This window comes from Drosophila arizonae, chromosome 5 (assembly GCF_054131065.1).
Source record: "Drosophila arizonae isolate 15081-1271.41 chromosome 5, UAZ_ARI_1.0, whole genome shotgun sequence".
Taxonomy (NCBI): Eukaryota; Metazoa; Arthropoda; class Insecta; order Diptera; family Drosophilidae; genus Drosophila; species Drosophila arizonae.
Window position 1 is genome coordinate 5,578,530 of NC_142925.1, and position 25,155 is coordinate 5,603,684.

Here is a 25,155-nt window from a genome sequence, read left to right on the forward strand (position 1 = left end):
AGTGTTTTAGCTTTGGCTGTGAGAGCTTCTTCTCAGCAACTGGTTGGCATCTTGAGCACACACACACACACGTACACACATGCTTTCATATCTTGATCTTGGGCTCTAGTTCTCAAATGCAATGTCTGGCTAATTATTACGAAACGCAGGAAATGTTTGAATAATAATTATTTTATGCGACATAATTGCAAAATATGCATGCAACATATTTACCTATTTTCATGCAGGAAATGAGAGCAATTCTGGCTAATACAACTTTTTTTGGGTTAACTGCGTGTCGGTTGAGGCAGGGGCAGGGGCAGGGGCGCAGCATTCTTTTATGTAACTTTCTAAAACGCAAAGTCTTATTGATGATGCTCTGCAGCATTTGCATATGAAATATGTTTACCTTGTTTGATTTTGTTGATCAGCAGGCGTATCGCTTAGTTGTCAAATAGTCACACAATCGAGAGGAGCACACAATACAAATCACACATCAAATACTCAAATACTTCAGAAACTCACAAACTTCTCGACAAACACCTTTTTGCTTCAGTTAGAAGTAGTTCCCCACATAAATAGAAATATTTCTTTCTAGTTTCGATTCATAGTTGTAGAAAATATATATATACATAGAAGATATACTGTATATATATATTATAGAAATTTTTTTTAGTTTTTTTTTTTTTTTTAGAATATATTAATATAGATAGAAATCGAAATTTTAAATTGATTGTTGTTGCACCATGGCCCGCAACCCACAAGCAGCCAAAGCTGCCACCCAGGGACTTGTTGCCGCACATGCCAGCAGCGTTGCGTATGTGCAGTGCCAGAATCTCAAGTACAACGCCATTATCATAGGCTGGCTGGGCGTCATCATATCGAGCGTGATGATCTTCAGCTCCATGATGATCATCAATATGCAGGCCGATGTCGAAGTGTTGGTCAAGCAAATCCTGCTGCAGCAGGCAACAGATAAGGAAATACAGCTGTTAATGAATCGTATGTATTGGTGTGGCTTGATGTGCTTTAATATGTCCATATCATCAACATTCCTGATCCCTAGTACTGGCTGCTTTCAGTACAGTCGCCTACGGCATGTCCTTGATTAACCTGGGCGTCAGCCTCCTCCTGTTGATTGGTGTGGCTCGGGTAAGTGTGGGATGGGGGTAGAGGCATAGGAATCGACAGGAATTCTCTTCTGTTTAAGTTTTCTTTTATCTAACTCCTCCTTTGCTCCCCACAGGACTCGAGCGGCCCGCTGTACCCTTGGTTGATTTTCCATGGCGTTGCATTTGGCTTTGGCCTCTACATCGGCATATTCTACGCCCTGGCTGGCCTATTTATAGACCTGTCTAGTTTCTTAATGTGCCTGTTGGTCTTTACGCTTGTGTTGGGTAAGTCTTCTTTATATATATTAATAATCCCTATATATATTAATAATCCGGTGCAGTGCTCTATTATAAAATCTATCATGAGGTCTTTACTCTCTTCCGCGTCATGCAAGAGCAGAATTCACGCAATGCAAAGTTCTGTCAGGATGCTGAGCATGTCTTTGCCTCTGGCGTTCCCTATTCGCCCTTATATATGCCTCCGTTTCCATTCAAGCCATAAATACATACAACAATTAGGGAGTAGCTGCAGCCTCAATTTGTCGTTTTACATGTTAACTAAATGTCTGGTCTAAAATAATAAACATCGATTGGATTTTGTTTTATTTGCTTTGTTCAACATTTACATAATTTATTTACACACAATTAGTTCATAAATAGTTTAAAATTACGTAACAGCGCATATGACTAAGTCAATTAATTAATAATTAATTTAAAATGTATTTTGAAAATCGCTTAACCAGAATATCCCATATCGAATATCCCATAGATATATATCCCAGCTAGAGATATATGCGTTGTCATTCCTAGGCTCTAATATACGCAGTTTCCGTCTCCTTCTAATCATTCTTTGCGCTGCGCAAAAGTTTTTTTTTTTTTTTTTTTTTTTGAAAATTATTAAATATATAAATAAGAATTAAAAACAAAGTATGCGAAAAGTCGATAGATGCGGAAGCTGGGAAAGTGAATTATGTACAAAACGTTTGCACTCCACTTGATGGAGAGCATTCTGCAAGCTGGAGCTCTGAAGCGTTGGGTTTCAAATAAATAAGAGACGCGTGGCATAGCTTAGATGTTGACTGTCAGGCCAACCACATAGGATACCCAGTCCACCGTATAGGCCAGGCGATGGTAGATGCCCTGCAAGGATGGAATTTGACAAGGTTAGCTCAAGTTGAGTTGAGGTTGAGGATAGACTTGGAGCATAGTCCAGTGATCTATGACAAAAACTCACCGGCTGTCCACGCGATGCACAGGAATAGCCCGCCGAGACAACGCCTGGAATATAGCAAATATTCAAGTTATTAGTTTTTCTACTAAGATTACCCACTCGACACTCACCTATCAAATACCAACGGCCGTTCTTCTCATGCATCAGCGGGCCGCCGGAATCGCCCTGGCAGGAATCCTTGCCGCCATTGCGATAGCCGGCGCACAGCATCTCCTGGTAGATGACGACATTGATGCCATTCTGTCGATGCCAGCGCTCGCAGATGCGATTCTCAATCACGGGCACATCGACAGCTTGCAGAGTTTTGGGGCGCAAGCGGGAGCCCGGATTCAAGGCGCCCCAGCCGGCGGCCCAGCCATACTTGCCCAGAAAGTCCTCATTCTTCTCCGGCAGGCAAATGGGCGCTGTGGCAGATGTGAAGTGATGATGGTCAAGAGATGCAGTGGATGATAAAAATGAGTATATTATATATACCTATATGTGGCATGAAGTGCACTGTGCGCTCCAGGGTCAGCACGGAGACATCGAAGCGATCCGCTTGTGGCGTGAACTTGAAGTAGGGATGCACATCAATGCGGCGCACGCCGAAGGTATACGCGGGCAGCGGTTCAACGGCCGAGTTGATTACATAATCGCCCAGCGTGACGTGCACCTGACGGGGCGTGGCACGTGCCACACAATGCCCGGCGGTGACCACATGACGACGTGAGATCAGCGAGCCGCCGCATCTGCAACAGCACAGCGAATGTGAATTTGTGGAGGCAAGGAGAAGAAGAGGTGGTGGGTGGTGGTGCGCTTACCTGGATGAGCCAATGCGTATGTAGGCCTGCCAGGGAAAGGAGCCAAAGCCGGCATCGTCGCCGCCCACAATGCGGCGCTGGGCGGTCTGCTTGGCCAGTGAAATGCCGCAGCCTGCAAACCAAGACGAGACAGACAGACAGTTAGAGTGTGACGGGTTAGAGAGTTCAAAGGTTAACGCTAATAAAACAGCACAGAGAGTTAGTAGCAACTGGCAAACGGGGTGAGAGAAACAAATAGAGAGAAAGAGAGAGAGAGAATGAGAGAGAGAGCGAGCGAGTTCAGCGTTAGCGGCAGGTGGAACTTGCAACCAAAAATGAAGCCAAAAATATGAACGCCGCTTGGAACTGCCCGCAATTCGTTGTTGCTGGTTCGTTTGCTGTGTGTGTGTGTGTGAGATGGGAAGGAGGCGGGGGTGATACGTGCGGGAGATGAAGCATTAACTTTCTAGTCGCTGTGGTGTGGTTTGCTTATTTTTTTTTTTTTTTTGGTTTTTCTTTTTTTTTTCTGGGTGGCACTTGAAGCTCACTTTCGGGGCATGCCGTTAAATGATGTTTTAAAACTGGCTTAGTTGTCATTAACTCTCCTAATTAACACATGCACATGCTGGGCAGTTGTAAAGTTCCTCAGTTTCCTCCTCTCTTTCCCCATTGCACGCGGCGGCATTTTCATATCCCGCTTCAAGCTTTTGGTGCAAGGCGTTTTAGTGATTTTGCTTTTTCTTAGTCTTTTTCCGCAATAATTAAGCACTCGACTTTTAACAAACATAACTACGAATACGGTGCACAATGTGCAAGACACAAATAGATACAATACAACAAAAAATTAAACCAAAATTTAAAACATCAACGAAAATAAATAAAGCAAGCAAACGCAATCACTACAGCTAAATATTTTTTGTTAGACATGCAAATTGAAATATTCATTAATATTCTAACAATATACTTGCAGAGTATTTAAAAAACTAATATATTTACTAATTAAAATTATATATATATTTTTAAAAATTGTTTCACAAGTTTTAAAGCAAGTTTTAAAGGTTGAAAAGTAAAAGTATATTTGACAAAATGTAAAAAAGCTATTAATTAATAGAAATAATTAATTAAATTTGTGACAGTTAACTCCATTGTCTGAATATATGTGTATAAATATTTCTCTATATTTTATTTAATTTATGTTTGACACATTTAACTTCTTATTTTATTTATACATCTTATATTCTGTATGAAATATAAATTTTATATATATCAAGCATATACATATATCTGTAAGTTCTTTTAATTATATCACTGGTAAGCATCAATAAGACTTTCCAGACAAATCTATTTAGTTTAGCCATACATTTTACAAATATTTCTTTAAAACTTTCCTCGATATTGCTTAGCCTAATATTAGCCTAATATCAATAACTATGTCTATAGCTCTTCCAACACTTTCCTCTGCAAGTATATTTCATCTTCGGCAAGCCGAAGTTGCTTCTCAAAGTTTTTATACATTTCATTATTTTATATAATTTTTGCCATTTGGTCCAAAAGGCAAGCTGAACCGTAGTGTAATCAAAATTGTTGTTTGTTTTTTAGTGTGCACGTGCATGGACTTTGTAGTTGGTTTTTTTTAATTTGTTGGTTTTGTTTTTGTTGAGGCAGCCACACTCACTGGGTTCGTTGTTGACCGGTCCAAAGTTCTTTTGCGGTAGATCGGTCAGATCGACCGTATTGCCCACATAGTCCGAGCTGCGTAAATTGGCCGATTTGGCCGTGCGATGGCAACAGCCGCGCAGCAATCCATTGCAGGTGCCCTGTATTAGGCCGCCAGATAGCCAGCAGCCTAAAAAGAACTCGCAAGTACCGCCACGGTGCTGACACTCCATGTCCGTTGTGATGTCGACTGTCAAATGGTTGGGGGGATATCATGTATGTATAGATGAGCAACATGTGTGATGTGTTTATGTGTGTGTGTGTATATATATGTGTATGTATATAACTGGTTATGTGTGTGTGTGTGTGTGTGTTGGGTAGTGTTCGTATTGGGACAATTAGGCCTAGTGCAAGCAGTTCCCAGCAGCGACACTAACTGAAGCTTAACCTAATAGAGTAGCAAATGGCCGTACAGCTACAGACCCTGACACTTACCCTTCTCCTTGAATGTGCTGGCTGACTGTGGACTGCTCGTTGACTCGGCAGCGTTATCCAAATCCTGTAGACTATAATCGTTACGCACATCCTGCACGGCGGCCAGTTCGTTGATGCCAAAGTTCTGATCTCTGTGTGGAACGAGAGGAGATATCAGTTGAATGCAGAGTAGAAAGAAAATTTCAAAGTGAAGAAATCGAATTTATCTTATTTATGATTTCCTCACTTTGATGATTATTCACATTCCGCTTCGTTTAACAAGTTCGACAGCCTCTCTAGCGCACACACACGATTCTCACACTATCGCAGCCCAGCTCTTTTGCTTTTTTTCCCACACTGACTAATTGCTTTTGCCAACTCACCTGAAAGCAATATTATCGCTAAAGTAGACACCCGTGCCGGATGGTGCGCTGGAGCCGCTGGGTCCGGTGGTGCCCACATTGTCGTTGCTGGGGAAGACCACGCGGGGACTGCGCGACGACTTGTAGGGGAAGTAGCGACTCTTGCGCGAGCTCTGATAGTCGCCGGGCGCCACGTACTCATTGAAGGCCTTCTGCGGTCCAAACTGACGCATGGGACTGGGTCCGGTGCGGAACTCCGTGTCGCCAAAGTAGAGGCCGCGCTGCAAGCGACCTGGCAGTGCAGTAATGGGTCCATTGATGTCTCCAAACTTGGTCACATCATCTCGATAAAGTTTGCCAGCTGCGACGGCGGCGTTCAGTGTGTGAGGCTTCGAGTTGGCCACCAGGCCGGGAAACTCAAAGCTGGACGGCGAGCCATCCGAGTCGAAGTATAGCTGACGCGTATGCCGCGACTCGTGCTCATATTGTGTGGGCGCGGCATCCTCGGTGAAGGGCAAGCCACCGACGCCACCGGCGCTGCTCTCCTCGAAAATGGGACTGTCCTCACGATAGCCCTGTGGATAGAAGGGATTGGCCGGCTTCAGGCTGTAGCTGGGAAACTGAAAGCCCACGCGACGGCTCGTGTGCTCCGGCTCGGCATACTCCAGCTTGTCCGTGGTGCTGGCCGCAGCTACCAGGTCACTGCGCTCCGTGCGCACCGACTGCTGCTGCTGCTGGTGCTGGTGCTGGTGCTCTGCTGCATGAGCCGCCAGCTCAGCGCTGAATTCATGAGCGACTGCAGCAATGCCCTCGGCTGGGGGACCCAGCGCGGATAGCGTGGCATTGCGACTGGGCCGCAGCTGCAGCAGCGAGGCTGAGCTACTCGCATCGCTCTCCGTTTGCAATGGGATGTACATGTAGTTGCGTCGGCGTCCCTGTCGCGTCACATTCTCCGGCAGCGTGGGCACCAGCTGCTTGGGTATGGTGATCAGGTCACTCTGGGGCAGCTCCACACTGGGCGCCGGTATGATCTCGACATCGGAGCGACGCTGGGCGGGGGCAGCTGCAGTGGCAGTTGCAGTGGATTGTCGCGCCGTGCGATAGGAGCCAAAGGATTGCACTACACTGCCATCGTTGCGCTGTCGCACATCCTTGAAGCTGATGTCGTCCTGCTTGCTGAAGGTCTGATAGGGCGCATAGAGATTCCTGGCGGGGGGCGCCGCAGTTGCTGCCGCTGTTGCTGTGTGGGTGGCAAAGGCGGCGGTGGTCTGCCACGGCGCCAGCTGATGGCCCGTTAGCAGCGCCGCCGTCGATGCCGTTGAGCTCTGCGCACCGCCGCCGATCGCCTGAACTTGACCGGCATAGAGCAGACAGCTAATGAGCAGGCTGAGCTGCCAACTGCACGGGCAACTGTTGCTGTTGCTGCGATTGCTGTTGCTGTTGGTTTTGGTTTTGGTATTGTGTTGGTGTTTGGCCACTAACATCTTACATTGAGCGGGGATGAGCGCGTGTGGTGGTGGTGGTGGTGGTGTTGGTGGTGGTGGTAATGACACTGCGCCCAATTAAGGTGCAGCTGCGCAACTTCCTGCTTGTTGCTGTTGGAGTTGCAACTATTGCTGCTTCTGCTGCTGCTGTTACTCCTGCTGCTGCTGCTTCTGCTGCTGCTGCTGCTTCTGTTGTTATGGCGATTTTGAACTTGAAGCCAATTGCTGGCCCGTTTCGCTTTTCTTCTTCTGCTGTTGTTGTTGTTGTTGCTCGCAGCTGCTGCGTGCCGCGTTCATTGATCCCCGCTCCACTGGTTTCTTTGCCTCTTGTTGTTGTTGTTATTGTGTTTTTTTGGCTTTGGGGATTTTCCGGCGCCCGATGCTCCACGCTTTTTTTTTTTTTGACGCTGTGTTACAATTCAGTTGAAGGAGCTGCTGCCACTACCGCTGGCAATTGGTTTTCGATTTTGTGCCTGCCGCGAATATCTCGTGTGGCGAGTTTCAGCAGTTGGTGAGGTTATTGGACTCCTGCTTGCCTGCCGCGTTGCTGGCAACAATATACGTATGTGTGTGTACGTGTGTGTGTGTGTTTTGCTGCTCCAATGGCAATTATGGCAATTGCTGTTGACGCTTCAACAGCCGACGTTTCATGTGGCTGCATTCATGACGGCTGCTGGCTCTGGCTGATGATCTTGCAACAAGGGAGATAGAGATAGAGAAGAAGAGAGAGGGAGATGGAGAAGGAGACGGCAACACCAACAACTACCAACAGCAACAACAGCGTTGGCCACAAATTACTTCCTTAATTGCCTGCAAGAAGAAGAAGAGAGAGAGAGAGAAAAAACGTAAATAAATATATATAAAGAAAACGGGCTGGCATTTTGGCCATTAAATTGCCTTGAGCATGACATTAAATTGTGGGTGTGTTATAAGCAACATATTGATGGACACATGGTCGACGGGGGGCATATTATAGTGGGCGTGTCAGACCATTAGCCACAGCCTAAGCGCTCAGCATTAGCTTTCATCTGGCGGTTTTAATCAACGATTTGCGCATTAAACCGCCAACAAATTAATTGCAAATTACCAATTTACGCTGGTGCTGCTGCTGCTGCTGCTGTTGGTCCTCCCGCTGCTGCAGCTGATTGCAGCAGCAGTAGCATCACGCGTTTCCTCGGTCAGAAACCGCAGCAGCAGCAGGCGCAGCAGCAGCTGACTTTTGGCAACAACTTTGCGAAACCAGTTAACAAAATAAAAGTCGCTGCACAACTGGAAAGCGGCAAAATTGTTGCTTTTATATTTTGTTTTTCATTTTCGTGTTTTCTGAAAAGTTATTTTTACGTTTAACGATAGAAGGAAATGAATGACTGCAATGAAAAGCGCAATAAAAGCAAAGCCAAACGGCAATCGCTTGGCCAATGCGCTTTAGTGGAAAGTCCAAGGCATTTACATTAATTTGAGCAGCTTAACCACATGATCCCATGCATAAATAATTTGCCAAATTTTCAATTGTGCTTCCACATGAAATTCGCCTCACAATGGTTGTTAAACTCAAATCGAAACAAATGCGATTTGTATGCGTCATAAACTAAATTAATTAATGAAGACAATTAAAGTAACTAAATGCCAATTAACGAAGTTTGCAATTGTTTATTGTTATGGGCTTGTAATTTCGTTGTAAGTTGTTTTCCTGCTTTAGGAAAAATAAAATATTTCAGTCAGGCTATTTCCCATATATATATTTATATTTAATAGGTTGCAATTAAAAAAAAAATTTTTATTTATTTATTTAATCTTTTCTATTTATTTATTTATTTATGTTTGTTTTGCTCTAATTTAGTTTGAAGAATTTTAATCGGATTTATAAAAATTAAAAATAATTTTTAAGATCATATATAACATCGTTAAAAAATAAAATATTAAAAAATTAAAATTTCAATTACCCTTAGTATAGATTTACGATATATTTCTAATCAGAAAATACCTAATATGTTCTTTTTCTTATAAATAGGTTATTAATAATAAATATGGATATATTTAATATATTTTTTTCAATTAATTTTTTAAAAGAAAACAAAAACCAACTGTTTTGTTAAATATGGCATTAGGATATTGTTTCTCACTTCTCATAATAAACAATATAATATAATATCTATATTTTTCAGTTATCACAATATAATAATCCCTTTAAAGCATTCACATATTCATTTTATAAGAAACCTTCCAGTCAAATATAATAAACAGTAAAATAATATTTAGAATGTGAAAAGCTTTTATAAATAAAACAGTTTAAGTCTTTATCTTACTTAGCCTTCATATTTTTTAACATGCTTATCATCTTCGTAGTAAATACTTTATCTAAAGTAAAAAGTCAGAGCATCATGCAGTCGCCTTGCCTTAACTGCAGCGTTCTTCGTTGTTGCTGTTGTTGTTGTTGTTGTTGGTGTGGTCAGTGAAGCAGCAAAGACAAAGCAGCAACAACAACAACAGCTATGAAAGTAAGAGTTTGCAACTTTTTGCGCTCAACTGCGCTGCGCTGCGCAGCGCTGCTGCAGTCGTCGCTGCCAGCGGATTTTCACTTTCATTTCGAGTTCAAGCACCACGCGAGCAGCTGCCGTGGTTGTTGTTGTTGCTGTTATTGTCGCTGCAGTTGTTGCATGTGCTGCTGTTAAGCTAAAGGCTTCCTCTGGTGGGGGCGTTGCGCGGCAACCACACAAACTTGACATTTTGAACTTGATTTCTAGCGTAGCCAAGTCAAGAGATTTTTCATAGAGTCGTCGTGTCTGTCTGTGTCAGAGGGTAGAGTCTGCAGGCACGAAGACGCCAGGCTCAGGCAGGCAGACTGCGAGTCAGCTAATGCCAACAGGAAGCGTTGTACGAAACGTGACCAGACGTTTGCTATTTACTTCCCCATAAAGATGGTTTTGCATAATATTTTAACACATTGGGCTGCTGCGGGCTGCCGGACGACTTGAGGCATGCTGCTAATAGATTTTGTGCGATTATGAAATCTGCAAGGCCTGATAACTGGTTTGTCAGCATGTAAGCCATGTAAACAGATGTATATAGGAATATACTATATGTATATAGACATAGATAAACCGATATATATATATAGAGTTGCGAAATTGACAATATGAGCTACACGATTTAATGCGCATTTCGTGTGATGCAATCGGGCTAATAAATAACATCAACTAACAACTTTTCAGTGTTGAAAAACCATATGCAAAAATCGAAGAAGAAGAAGCTGAAACAGCTACTGAAATACCATGCTTCAGCCATGCTTGAGCAATGCCACTGGCCAAAATTGATAAACACAAAGAAAAAAAATGTTATGTAAAAAAAAAATAAAATAAAATGCGTTCGAAATGCGAACAGCACCTGCGGCTGTTGCTGCTGTTGCTGCTTCGCAATGCTAATAATGATGATCATCATCTTGTGATGCCTCATTATGAGCAAGACGCTGCTGCCGCATCAGCAATTATTGCAACGGCCTTGTGAAGGACGCCGGAAACTGGCTTTACTTCTTTTTGCCTCACTCTCTTCCCCCCTTTCTCTCTGCTTTATTTCTATATATATATCTTTTATTTGTTGTTTGCCTTTCGCTGTGCTCTTTCTTTTGCCGTTTTCTTTCACACTTCTGCTGCACGCATAATTCACATTCATTTTGGTGTTGCCTCTTCTGCTTTGGTTTTTAATGTCTGGCAGTTTATTTGTTTTAATTAACAATTGTTGTGGCTGCTCCTCTTTTATTTGAGGTTGCTTTTTGGCTTTTTATTGCGCCCTTCTTTTGCTTTTGTTTTTTGGCCGTTTTATCTGCATGTGCACTTTGTTTTAGTTTTGCGCGTTGCCTAGTGAAAGTTGCTCTTGTTGCTGTTGCTATTGTTGTTGCTGTTGTTGTTGCAAACAATGCGTTGCTCGTTTGCTACGTTTGCTACGTTTCGTTTATTCGTTGCTGCAAACAAGCAATTTTTGTACATATTATTTTTATATTTTTCTTTTCGTAATTGAGATAAATGCATTTTAAATGCGCAGCAATCGCTGCGCAACATCAATAGCAACAGCAACAGTTGCTGGAGATGCGGATACAACGCATTGCGTATACGCAGCGTTGCGCATAGATTGCGTGCGTATGTTCAACTCTTCAACTTTTTAGTTGTTTTCCACGCATAATTTAAAAGCAAATGAATTTCGTTTGCATAAAACATGTATAAAAGTGAAGATAAAACAATGCCTAATGCACAAAATCACAAATTGATGACAACAATGGCAGCAGCAACAACAGCAACAACAACAACAACGACGACGACAATCAAAATAAACATAAAGTTGCCTCTCTCGTTGTCATTTGTCATTTGTTGCTGTTGCTGTTGTTGTTCGTTATCGCTGTTGTTGCATCTGCTCGTTTGTGACGCTGACGAGTTGCGCATAAATAAATGTCAGCCTATGCTTAATTTAATGCATGCATTCGCACAAATGCTTAAATTACAGCATTGCACAAATGAATTTCGAGATACAACTTTATACTATATGTAAAAAAATTGAAGCATAATTTTGAAGTTAATCATGAAAAGTTGCAAATTTAAACTGGTCAATTAAACAAATTGGATTTGTTGTGTGGATAACTGAAGACTATATGAAAATAGCTTTGACTTGTATGTGGATCTATTTAAGTATAAGATATGGGTTTTGAGTCGAGCTTAGGACTTGCCGTTTGCTTAAGCACTTGGGCTTAAGACAATCGGCTCTTCCTTATAAGCTCCAACCCACTAAATTTATCCATCTGCTATTCCTATATAGACAGAGAAGTATCCTAAAATTTACATAACTATTAATTAAGCTCAACTTAATCTAACATGATATCGATTTATATAGAAGGGCAATCAAAAAGAATATATAAAATATTTACATATATATATATATATATAATATATATAAATATATATATTCTACTATATCCTCAGCATGTGCCCACTTAACAAAAATCTTCTCAAAAGCATTTTCTTTTCAGCTTACAACTTGTTTGCCCACTTTTGTTTCCAGTGTACAGACTCGAAACAAACTCGCTTTTAAAATAAACAACAATTTGAACAAAGTTGTGCCAATTATTTGAATTGCTACCAATTGTTAAATTGCCGATTGTTTGGCCAGTGGCAAAAAGGTCAAAACGTTTGGCTCTAAGCACAAGTTAAAGCCGAAGTCAAGTGGGTCAGCTTGAGCCGCTGCTGCAAGCTGAACTCTAAACAAAGACGCCCATCGTATGAAAATTGGTGTCATGCCATTGGCACATATTTGGCCTGGCCAAAAAGCAAACACGGCGACATGGGCCTAAAAGCTTAGCTATTGGGTAAGGTAAGTGCTGTGGGCAAGGGAGTTCCAATTGGAAACGGGGCCCAAATCACGCTCGCTGGTTGCCACACGGCCCAGAGACGCATAATCAATAGCTATGCAGCTGAGACGGGGCCGGGGCCGGGGCTGGGGCTGGCAGGGGTAGGCGGGCGAAGTGAGTGGGTTTTCAAGCGTTAATTAATATTCAATACACGCGCTGCGCAATTGTTATGAATGTGTGAAGTCAACACCGGCAGCAAAAAAGCTTTAAGAAGCGCCAGCAACAAAAGCAGCAGCAGCAACAGGCAACAGCAGCAACAGGCAACAGCAGCAGCAGCAGCCTAAGCATTGCATGTTAATCAAAGCAACACACATATTGATAACGATTATATAATTAACTGTGGGCCACTTGGCGTATGCGCAATATTCAATTAAACGCTTGCACATTTGATATGATGTGGAGCCTCCCACTTTTGCAACTTTTTGGCACATTGGATAAGCGCCATTAAAATTTTATAACCTTATTTTCTTCTACATTGCTCAAGAGTGTGTTTGTTGTTATTGTTGTTATTGTTTACCTCACGCTAATGGTTCGTGTAAATCGAGGCTATCGACTTGCCGTACGGCAGCCGGTCAGCCACCGCAAAAAGCTGCTAAAAACTAGACAATAGCTGCACATGCTAAACACAATCTTCAGATTCTCAGAAAATCTAAAAAAAAAAAGGAAATAAATAAATTTGTAAACAAAAAATAAAACACAAAAATAACACACAGTAGCTCGTGTCCAATTAACAGTGGAAGCGAATGCATAATCGATGGCGCTGCCCGAGGTAGATGCACATTAAGAAATCATTTGCATTACCCGATTGCCTTACATAAGAGCCCCCTCCAAAAGAAAATGCGTCAAAGAAAGAGAGAAAGACTGTGGCGCCAATCAAAGGTTTATAATTTACATAAACAACAAAAATTAAAATAAAAGCAACGACTGGCAAGAAATCCATTGCCATGGTCACAATTTGGCGGAACTTGTTTCTCGTATGCACCGCAACAGCAACAACAACAACAATGATAATAATAATAATAAAAATAACAACATTAGCAGCGGCAACAATCACAATTTGGGTTTACTACCAGATGATAAATGGAAAAGGGTTTTGGCCTGAAAAAAAATGCTTTAACCGGATTTTCAATTTTTGGGCGCCAGCGAAAACCGAAAGCAGTTGGGTTTTAAGCTGATTTTTCGAGTGTCTGGACTAAGTAATACCCTGTTATGTGCTAGGCAGCTCTAGAAGAATTTTACATACATTTTTTTTTTTATTTATATGAATATTGGCCCTTAATTTCCATTTATTATTTTGTTTGACATTTTCATATTTTAATATTTAAAAGTAAAATATTTTAAGCAAATTTAGAAATGAACTAATATTAAATTTAAGAAATTACAATTTAATATTCTCATTCAATCCTCATTTGTTAAACATTTCAATCCAATCGAATTTTCAACTTCTGATACATGTTGGCAACAGATCTGTATACAACCTCTCAACTTATCAACAGGGTATTGAAATTCGTCTTAAAATTAAGTAATTTATGCCAGACAGTAGCTCGACTGCAAGGAAAGTTCTCAAGTTTGCGCCTTAAGTCTTTCGTAATCGGAGCAGCAGCTGACAACAGCAACAACAACAACAACAAGAGGAGCACAACAGCAGCATCATCAGCCGCCGCAACGCAGCAATTCAATATATAACATGCTCTAAAGAGCATGCAGAGCAATACGAGTTTCTCCGCTTATGCAATAAGCAAAGCCCTAAATAAAAAAAAAATGTATAAAGTAAAACCACTTCAGGAAAACAAAAAAAAAATCAACGCAAAAGAAAAGAAAGAAGAGATGTTACCAAAAAAAAAAACAAAAAAAAAAACAACAACCACAACGATTTCGATGGCGTTGGCGGCGCTGTGCTGTGCTGATAATGAAGTTCATGTCATATGTAACACAGACAAGCTACAGACACATACAAATACATTGATGCATGTATACTGATTTAAGTATATGTATTTAGTGTGCACAAAAGCTTTGAGTGGGCTATAAAAACGTTGCCAAATAATTTTTTGGGGCCGTCTTTTGGTTAAAGCAAAATTTGGGTTAACTTTTTATTTTCTTTTGGTTTTTGTCTTTTGTTGCTGCGTCTCGTTTGCCCTTTTTTCAACGCACTTTTATTTATGTTTTCCTGTTTTGTTTTTGTGTATTTCATTTTGATGTCGTTTCTTTTCCGATTTCGCATATCAGTTGTTTGTTTTGTAAAAGCCAACTTGACATGGTTTGTTTGTTTGTTCGTCGTCTGTTTTATTTATTATTCAATGCGCGCTCTTCTTGCAAATGTTTATTATATAACAATTAACAAGTTGAAGAGCTGTTGAAATATTATTTATTGAATAATATTTAACAAGTGTGCAGCCAGCAGCAAGTGGCTTGGCTATACTCTGATGAGGCTATATAAAACTGTATCCATATATATATTTGCTTGTATCTAATGTGTTAATGAGTTGAAGAAACAAAAACTGTTATATATGGAACTATTTGTTGAAGGTATGTATGCTAAAATGATTGGACATTTTTGGTTTGTCAGAGCTCGAAATTCGCTGAGGGGGCTTGAATTATAAATATGGTTAATCGGTTTGAAATTGGTTTATGAGTTTTGTTGAATATTTTAATAAAGTCTTACATTTTTGTTATGGTAGTTGCTAAATGAAGCGATAAGAGTTACTCAATTCTCTTACAACAAATTTTTTGGTGTTTACTTAACTGGATTGTTAAGAAATCTTGAAATCGGTGATCAGCAACAGCAAAGGAATATTATATTGACAAATATTTTGGTCATATTCTCTGCTAATCTCAATTTTAATATATTGTATAAATAGATATATGGGCAAGTACTTCATTGAAGTACATAAATACATATATACAAAAATATATATATTTATACGTATGTCTTATTGTGTATTACTGAGTATTTCTCTATATTCCTTGTACTCTACTGTCTACTATCAAATATATCTGTATATCTATATCTATCTATCTATACACATAATATACATATACATATGTATATATTATACTCCTTCCTCTATGCAAATTATTATTGCGATATTTAATATCTTCGTCAGCCATATAGTAAACACTTTTATATATTATATATTACTCTACCTTCTCTCCACACTACTATTCTGTCTTTTATCACTAAAGCGTCGCTTTCTTACTTCCCTATATTATTCTAGCAAAATCCAACTATCAACCTTGAATACTTCTCTGCTATTATACAATTCTCCTGCACAGCAGCTGTGTCCATCATTATCTATACGTAATATTACTCGTATCTTATCTGCCGTCATCAATCTTAATGCCAAACTCTGTCAATCATTAAAGCAAATTGCCTGGTCTTGTTTGTATTTGTCAACTCTTTGATAGACTTCTGTGCCACCTCGATGACTAGCACTAGCCTCTGTTTGACATCAATCGCAATTAATCATTCTGTCAGATTTGCAGCAGAAACCATTTCATTTTATAGTTTTGCTCTTTGGACTTCTTTTGCACATTTTAGAAATATTTTAAACAACTGGTATTATTGCCCAACCGCTGCCCAAATTGCTTTATTTTGCTCTAAATCCAAATTTACCTAGTCAACTTTTTTTTTCAAATGTATTTAGTTTATGCTAAAGTATTCGCAACACTTTCCACATGTGGCAACAGATCGGGCCAGGTTTAGGCGTTACATATAGCAGTTGGGAGCTAACTGTGTGTGTGTGTTTACATGCACTCGTCTTGTCTATGGTGTATGACTATGGCTATGGCTATGTATATACATATTGCAAGATTTATTAGATAATGACGCTTTAGTTATTTCTTTTCTTTAATTTCTTTTCATTTTGTTTGCTACGGTTCGTGCGTTGTTGCAATTTGAATGATTTAATCGTCGTCGTGGCGATTGCTAATAAATGTTGATTGAATGTGAAATTTATGAACACTCGATTAGTTAGTCCCCTCGAGTGTGGCAAGACTTTGTTATTCAAACTAATAAATGAGTCTTACCCAATGTTTATCTCTTTCTTTCGATCGAATTTTGTGTTTGAATTTTCTATTGCAGAAATAATCCAAATTGTTGGTTAGCCGCTTGTTGTTGACTTTAATTATTTTTGGCTACAAGAAATTAGAGCACACTATAGATATGGTTGATTTACAGGTAATTTGCAAATTGCATGCAAATTTATTTGTTTATATACCAAAATTATTTATTATTATTATAATTATTATTTATTTTTTATTTATTTTTTTTTTTTTATTTTGGATTAGCTTCACTGCATGCTGCGTTGCTCTTGCCATTGGCATTGCGTTGCAATTTACTGTACTGGCTATATATCTCTCGATATAATGCGGCTATAATCATAGCAAATGGCCACGAAATCGAGCGCTGCTGAGCTGAGCTGAGCTGAGCTACAAAATAGCAAACAGATTGCGATTGCGAGGCGCAGACTCCAATTGCAAAATCAAATCACTTTCACTGTCAGGCGCGCAGCCGCAACGAAAACGAAATTGCAGCTCACTAACAGCACAGCAGCGGCAACAGCAATATCAACAACAACAACAACAGCCACAACAACATCAGCTATAGCTAAAATCCAATACAATCCAATCCAATTCAGTTTCAATTTTAATTTCAATACGTAGCACTCGATTGCACTCGACTCTCCACTCTTATCGATAAACACACTCAATTTAGCAATTGTTATTTGGCTTTTCATTTAGCTTGATTTCGGCTTTCATATGCACTGTTTTGCATGTATGTCCTTTGATCCTACACACACACAAACAAACACACACACGCAGTAGTAGCCAAACACTTACGTTTTGCGCGCGTCTAACGAAACGTCGAACCGAACGAGCAAACGATACGAAACGAGCTTTTGCTAAGCTTTTTTTTGCTTTTTAATATATGTTTGATATACGCTTTAAGAGGCGAGCGCGCACACGACCTTCTTGAGCGAAGTCTCAAAGAAGTCTGAACGCAAGCGCAGGCACTAAAGCTGAGCGAAGCTGCAGCTAAAGTTTAACAACTGCGCAGTCGCAGCGGCTGCTGCTGCTGCTGCTGCGGCCTCTTCCTGCTCTGTCGAGCGTTGTGTTTCAGTTTTTTGTTGTTGTTGTTTTTTTTTTTTTTTTTTTGGCTAAAGCAAAGCAGTGAAAAACAGCTGTCGCTGTCGCTGGGGCTTTCGTTGAGGCTTTTGGCTGCGTTGGCGATGAGGCAACAATCAAAATGCACAGACACAGCGTAAAAGCTATGAAAGGGGACGACGCAGCTGAAGAGTAAATATGTATATATATACATATATACATTAAAAGTCAGTAACAGCCAGCGCTTTGTACAAATAATTATAAAAAAAAATATATATATATATATATATATAATAAAAATAAAAATATGTATATACTTATTGCTTAATGCCGGCTCAGACAGCCGGCAGCGCCCGCACCCTCCCATTGTACCCCACGCAGCTCAAGATACACAGGCGCCCATTTCGTAAGCTGTAATTATGTTATGAAGTAGTCGTAAGGCATCATTGGGCGCCATGGTCAATAGTAACTGCGCGAACGCCATGCAGTATTTAACTAGCTTTTATATCATTTTTCAACTGTCCAGCCCATGACAAGCGCCAATTAAACAGATTCGGCTAGCGCACAAAAAAGAAGCAGAACTACACAAGCATCGACATGTTTTAATGCCTTTTGACAGACTGTGACGTGTCTGTGACTTGACTTTGACAGCTAATTGCAGTTAGGCGCGTCAAAATGCGATTGAAATATAAACGGGCCTTGTCACAAAAAAAAAAAAAAAGTATAAAGAAAAAAACGTAATAATAAGAGACAAAATCGTAAACTCTTTGATTGTCGCCCAGTCGAGGTATTTGACCAGAGCGTGTAATCATAATAAAAGTTGGAGAATCATTGTTTACCAAATTGGAGCAGAGTCATGAAAATCAACAGCGATGCGACAGAGCAATTAGCATCATTTTGTTGTTTTTGATGGAGCGTACTGTTTGGGGTAAATATGAGATCTAGTTGTATTTTTATAAACAATTATCAGTTTGCCAATGAGCACACAAAACAAGCAGCTAGCTGCTATTTGAAGTATCAGCATGAAGAGTCTTGTGTGCTCCCCAAATCTTTCATCTTTTCAATTAAATCGTCTTAGCTAAAATTGAACTATTTTTCATTTAACCTTAAACTTTCGGCTGCATCGCAGCTAACCCTCACTTAAATCCATAAACACTTATCAGGTTAATATCAAAGTCGATTTCATATTTGGTAAAGCAAAGAAAAATAGAGTTCATCGATAAACACGAAACAGTGGAGCGCACAGTGTTAAAACGAAAGACTTAGGCAACGAACTTGCGCAACGTCAAGGCTACGTCGAAGGAGCCTTGATCTCAACAGTCAACGGGCCGAGGGAAACTCCCAAAAAAGCAGTTGACAAAAAATACGAAACGGACACAAAGAGAGAGACAGAGAGAGAGAGAGACAGAGACACATACACGCACACATTCACGCATGGCCTTTGGAAAATCAATGCGAATGTAGTCGAACGACGTTGGTGACAACGGCATTTCACATCAGCATCCGCTGCCAAGATATTCAGATGAATCATCGCAGCGATTTCTTCTATTTTGATTGTTGTTATGTTTGTGCAGCTGAAGAGTTGCTTAGTTGTTGTTGTTGTTGTTGCTGTTGACTCCCTTGTTATTGGCGCGCGTAAAGTCCGTTTTGCTCTCATTTCAGCGCAGCAGCGAATTGAAAGTGAAAGGAGCAGCCGGTAGCCAGCAGCCAGCAGCTCATTTCTATAACTGAAGCTGGGCAAATGTAGTTGTAGCTGTGGCTGTGACTGGAAATACGCCAGCCAGCATCGGCTCCAGCTGGCTGGCGGGCATGGGCATTGGCATTGGCGCGGGTGCTGCTGCTGCTGCTGCTGCTACTGCTGTAGCGGATGCTTGTGCGACAGTTGGAAAGTGTTTTCAGTGTGTTTGTGTTGTGACCCGGGCAAAGATTTGCATATACTATATAAGAAAGAGCGCTGCCGGCTCTAGTAACAATTGCTCTTAATTTTTTTGCCCAGCCTGGCACAATTTTCACAGCTGCCGGCCTGGCCATCATTCATTTGGCTTAGTTAAGTTATTTGTTTACGCACAAATTATGAATATTCATTTGACTGACATTTCATTGGACGTCTTTTGTTTTAGCTTCTTCTTCCCCCTATTTTTTTCGACCAGCATTTTTGTTTTTGGTCGATTTCTCTGCGATATTTGCTGTCATTTAATGATGTTGTCATTTATTTCGTTTTTATCCGTCTCGGCTGCAACTGCAACTGCATAAGAGACGGCGCATGCAATGAGGAAGTTGGCGGCATTTGCGACTCACGTCAAAGGTAAATAAAAATCGATAATTGAAAAATGGCAACACAAATATTTGCCACAGCAGATGAAGACGGCATGCCGAGATTAGCATACATTTTGCTGTATGTACAGCAATCGTAAAGCTGCAGCAGCTGCATATTCGCATGCGCCCAAAATGATGAGGCAGGAAAATATATTCGCGCATGCTTCATTTACGTTTGTGTTTGTATCTGTGTGCCGCACCACAAGCTCTCGGCCTGTGTGTGTGTGTGTGTGTGTGTGTGTGTGTGTGTGCGAATGCCATCATCACTTTCACCCAGAGGTGATATAATGAACTACCTGGCCTGGCTGACTGGCTGGCTGACTGTCCGGCCTGCTCTGTAAACTAAAACCGACGCATTGCAAAAAAATCGCAGCTGCTGCAAGATGCGCTATGTATTTGTTGTTGTTGTTGTTATTGTCACATACGGCTTGCTGAAAATCCCATCTCGTGATGCCATTTAGCGTGGCCTACACGGAATTCTGTATTCTAATATCAAGTTCGTGCTTGAAGTCACTTGTTTGCCTGCTGCAATCAGTTAACACCAGTTTACGCTTGTCGTTTTAGTTATAATTCGATTAGCGCTACTTAACAAATTGTTCTTAAATATTACGAGTTAAACAAATAAAAAAAAAAAACACAAGAAGGTTGCAATCGGAGATTACTGACTGCATAATACTCATTCACAGCCCACAGAAGGAAGATTTAATAATAATTCTATATTGATTTGATTATTTCTATGTTTCTGTCAAAATCAGATTCTATTTCCTCCGATTTTCTCTCTTCCATTTCATATCGAACTCTCTGTCTGCATCCTATTTCTCACTATGCTTCTATCTCCTTCTCTCCTTATTTTCTCTCTCTCTCTCTCTCTCTCTCTCTCTCTCTCTCTCTCTGCTTATATTCGCTCCCTCTCTCTTATATTCTTATATTCATTCACTCTTTCCCCTCTCTCTCTCCCTCTTTCACTGCTTGTCAGAGAGTCTTTCTTTTCTCTCTCTCTCTCTCTCCTTCTCTCTCCTTATATTTCTATTTCCATTTCACTCGCTTTATTCGTCTTTGTCTTACCCTATATTTCCATTTCTAGCTCACATATATAAAATATTCAATATTATTAAAAATTCTCTCAGTGTAAATGTCGTCATACTTACATAGGATGATGCCAAAAATAACAACAACTTCCCTTTTGTCTCAGTGTCCACGAGTTTTCAATGGACACGTGCCACAAGGCAAATTGAGCCAGAAACTTTTTGCGACCCAGCGGCAATTAGTGGGCTATTGGTTGAAGAGATCAGCCATAAATATGTGTCTAAGAGAGAGAAAAATGGAAAAAATATTTCAAAAACAAGTAAGAAAGCTCCAGTCGAGACTGCTCGACTAGGAGATACCCTGAACCCTCCAAGCTGATATTCTAATCATTCTGCACTTCTTTTATGCACACATACATACACATGCTTCCACACGCACGCATAAGCCTGCGCTCTGCTAACTGCGCAGTAAGCAGCGACTGTTATTTGTTGAATAACTTCTTTTGTAGACATACGATCTTAATGAAACTTTTAGGGCGTAATCATATGGTGAATATGTGTGTACATTCCAAAGCACAAGTCTCTAGTACTTGAAATTGGGGGAGAAGGGGGCGTGGTATCCAAAATCTGTAAATTACAAAATCTTTGTATCGATTAACTTTATATACAACGCAAATTTGAAGACTCCAGGTTTAAAAATGTTCAAATTAGGCCAAAAAAACAAAATCAATTTTTCGATTATTCTCGATAAAAAAGTTATCGGACGATTTATCGAAAAAATAAAGCAAACTCGTACTGCGTATGGTACTCACGAGTATGCATGCCAAATTTCAGCTCTCTAGCTCTTATAACTTCTGAGATCGACGCACTCATACGGACGGACGGACGGACGGACGGACAGACGGACAGGGCTATATCGACTCAGCTCGTCACGCTGATCAAGAATATATATACTTTGTGGGGTCTGCCACGCCTCCTTCTGCCCGTTACATACTTTTTCACAAAACCATTATACCCTGATTTCCCATTTTCAATGGGTTCAGGGTATAATAATAATAGACATATAAATAGTAAACAAATCGAGATCGTGAAATTTGGAAGCGCATATGACAGCTGACAGTGAGGCAGTCATAAATCAATTTCGACGCCGGCAGAGCAAAGGTGTCAAACAGCTCGAGTTTGGAGTTCGGAGTCTGAGCTGAGCTCTGCCGTGCCGTACCGTGCCGTGCTGTTCCGTGTTTTGTCGGGATTGCCAAATACCGCAGCCCACAGACAATCGAGCAGCGGCTTATGGAAATGAATATGTGAAAAGCTAAAAGCCGTTTAGATTTTTGTTACCACTGTCTTTAAGCATTTGATTTTCTCTCTCGCTCTTCGGTGTATGTGTGTGTGTGTGTGTTTTTTTTTTTTGGCTAATTACACAATTGTCTATGCAAGAGCTTCAGCGACATATTTATACATTGAGGGAGGAGGCGTCGCAGGAGGAGGCCATAGGCTTATACAATTCGACAGACGACAGATTGAACGGGGCATGCGTAACCGAGGGTGTTTTTTGTGTTCAGCGAAATGAGCTTTATGAGCGTCTCTTACAATACCCCTGTACATAGATTGCATGAGTAACTATATGTATGTATGTGTATAGCAGACACGCGCATGAAGAAAACTATTTCTTTGTGCACGCCAGAGACGTGTTCCTCTTAAGTCTCAGCCGTTTGTTGCCTGCAGTTGATTACCTTTTGGGTCTTTAGCCAGGCAACTTGAATTGCAATTTGTGGAAATTTGATTGTCAAAATGAAAGATGACGACAAGGTTTGAGGCGAGGCGTATATATAATTTGCACATTAGTGTGCAGCTGCCTTGCAGCAGCAGCAGCAGGGCTTCAGTTTAGCGTGTGAGTGCTTTGGGCAATTGGGAAATGCTGTTGCCTAAGCATTTAGCCATTTCGTTAGTTGACCTAGAAAATGAGCTTCAAAATACAGTTGACAGCAATGCGTCGTTTCGTAAGCTTAACAGCTGCTTAACAATAAACGGGCAAATTGGTAAACAAATTGGCCCGCTTTTCGCAACGGCTGTGTAACTGTAACTATGGCTATGACTGTGGCTGCGATTGTGGCTGTGGCATCGAGCCAGGAAATTTACGCTATGGCCTATTAAAAGGTAATTTCAAAGCTCAAGCACTTTTGACTTTCATTGCGCTTTTGTTCAGTAGGCGCAACAAATCGAAACGACGAAGTTTTTTTTTTCTTTTTCTTTCTGTTTTGTATGATTATTATTATGATTAAGTTGCAAATTATAAATAAAACATTCATTCAGATTTCCTCATTTTGCACCGTTCACCTCATCAATCAGTCAGTTAGACAACAGAGATCTCTTTGCAGACCGTTACAAATAGAAGTGCCTGCAATTTGATTTACATTTCGAAATAATGCAGCTAAAGCTTCCTGCCAAAGGGAATGTCAAAAGTGAAGCGTGAATAAAATTGAATATAAGGAATATATATTTGTTTACTTATTTATTTTGTTGGCATGAAAATCATAATGGAAATGCATTGAAAGACTATCAAAGTTCGGGAAACTCAAATCTATGGGGTATACTTTTTCGGATTTTGCTAAATTTCTACTCTACATTAATAATTTCGTCTAAGTGTTGAATCATTTATGCTAATTTTAATCAAAAATTGAAATGAAAGCAAAGCCAATTATCAATTCAGTTTCTTAACTTCCCATCGACTTCAATGATGGCACTTGCTCTGTGGCATTCGCAAGATGATCAAACTGCAATCAGATTGAATAACTAACAGCCGTATATACACAGACAACAGATGATTTGTAATTTTGTCCGGGATATGCCCAAAATATAATTCATTAAGCCGCAAATACAAATGCAAAACCCACAAAAGGTAAATGAAATGAGCTCCACCGAAAATGAAAGTAAAATTAATTTTATTTGGATTTTATTTTATTTTTTTTTTTTTTGCGCCCAACTCTTTATTTTTTTGGCAAGTATTGAAAGAGCGCTGCGCACGCGCTGCTTGGCTTCTTGGCAATTTTTTGGCGATGATGTCAACATAATTTCTCCACCTACACAGCGGGCCAGTTCACTCTCGCCGCGACTCTGGGCTCTGCTCTGCTCTGCTCCCACTGTGACCCCTTCGCATGGCTTTGATTGGGTTAAATTGAAGGCAAGCACGCGCTTATATAACCGGGCCGCAAGCTGTGCTGAAAATCGTTGGCGCGTTTGTGTCTTCAGTCTTTTGTTTTTGGAAGCATTCGGCGTGGCCAGGAAGCCGACATTGAGCGAAATAAATGCCATGATTTGCATTTAATGCTCATCAAAAATGAAAGAGAAGAGGAGGAGGAGGAGGAAGAAGAAGAAGAAGAACTCGTAGCTTTCCACATAATAGAAGTGTAAAAGATTTACAACTACTAAAAACTTCACACTAAAGTCCATGATTTACACGCCTCGTCGAGGCGGCCAACTGTAGACAATGCGACAGCCGAAAGTCTTAAGCATTGTGTCTGCAAACAGAGACCAACATCTACAAATGAAATGCAACAAATGATAATTATGGGCATTGCTGTATCATTGTGGTTGCTTGTTGTTGTTGTTGCTGCTGCTAATAATCATAAAGAAAGGTTAACAACAACAACAACTACAAAAAAGCGCCTGCGGCTATTATCTGTTTGTGTGTTTGGGGGCAGCAGCTGTGCGCCATCCAGCGGTGCGTATACATAATCCTCCATTTCATGAGTGTCGAGCGTCTGTTTCGCATTCCCCCTATATGTGTATATATCTTTTTTTTTATGACTGTTATTGCTTTTGTTGCCATCATCACGGCCCGCGTCATAATACACATAATTTCTTAATTGCTTGGGGTCAGCTTTGAGTTGGTTTTTGTCTTCTTTTTCTCTTCGTTGAGCGCCACGCTTGAAGCGGGCGTCCGTTCAAACAAGGCGTCTTCAGTTGGGCCCTAATAAATAGGCATCTGCATGGCCGGTGCGTAATTTTAATGATGCCCCACTTCAATTTCTGTGCTTGTCTCTGCCAAATTCAAGCCAAAATTGTTTCATGTGAATATTTTCAAGCGTCAGATATGATGCTGAGGCACGTAAAGCGCTAGGAAAATTAATGAGGCAAGGATTTGTAACAACATTTTGATACTAGAATAAGAGTATGCAGCAAAAAATAAATAAATAAATAAATAAATGAATAAATAAATAAATTAATAAATAAATAAAGTAA

General features: G+C 40.5%; 2 protein-coding genes across 5 annotated transcripts; one reads left to right on the forward strand and one right to left on the reverse strand.

The window, feature by feature from the left end:
• Nucleotides 1-725: 725 nt before the first annotated feature.
• On the forward strand, nt 726-1,696 carry LOC108617260 (uncharacterized). Its single transcript, XM_018012985.2, has 4 exons — nt 726-981; nt 1,046-1,131; nt 1,226-1,376; nt 1,433-1,696. Exons 1-4 carry the CDS (start codon nt 726-728, stop codon nt 1,591-1,593), a joined length of 654 nt encoding a protein of 217 aa, XP_017868474.1. The 3' UTR covers nt 1,594-1,696.
• LOC108617259 (uncharacterized) lies at nt 1,687-17,480 on the reverse strand. Of its 4 annotated transcripts, none has more exons than XM_089469781.1 (10): nt 17,309-17,480; nt 16,496-16,603; nt 5,615-7,887; nt 5,253-5,383; nt 4,777-5,007; nt 3,123-3,234; nt 2,797-3,050; nt 2,433-2,726; nt 2,326-2,369; nt 1,687-2,231 (listed from the first exon to the last, which is right to left on the reverse strand). In XM_089469781.1, exons 3-10 carry the CDS (start codon nt 7,075-7,077, stop codon nt 2,160-2,162), a joined length of 2,601 nt encoding a protein of 866 aa, XP_089325907.1. In that variant the 5' UTR covers nt 7,078-7,887; nt 16,496-16,603; nt 17,309-17,480; the 3' UTR covers nt 1,687-2,159. The 4 variants fall into 4 exon arrangements, with proteins under 4 accessions (XP_089325907.1, XP_089325908.1, XP_017868471.1 ...); XM_089469782.1 differs by having other exon boundaries at nt 16,496-16,623; XM_018012982.2 differs by lacking the exon at nt 16,496-16,603.
• Between the last annotated feature and the right edge of the window lie 7,675 nt (nt 17,481-25,155).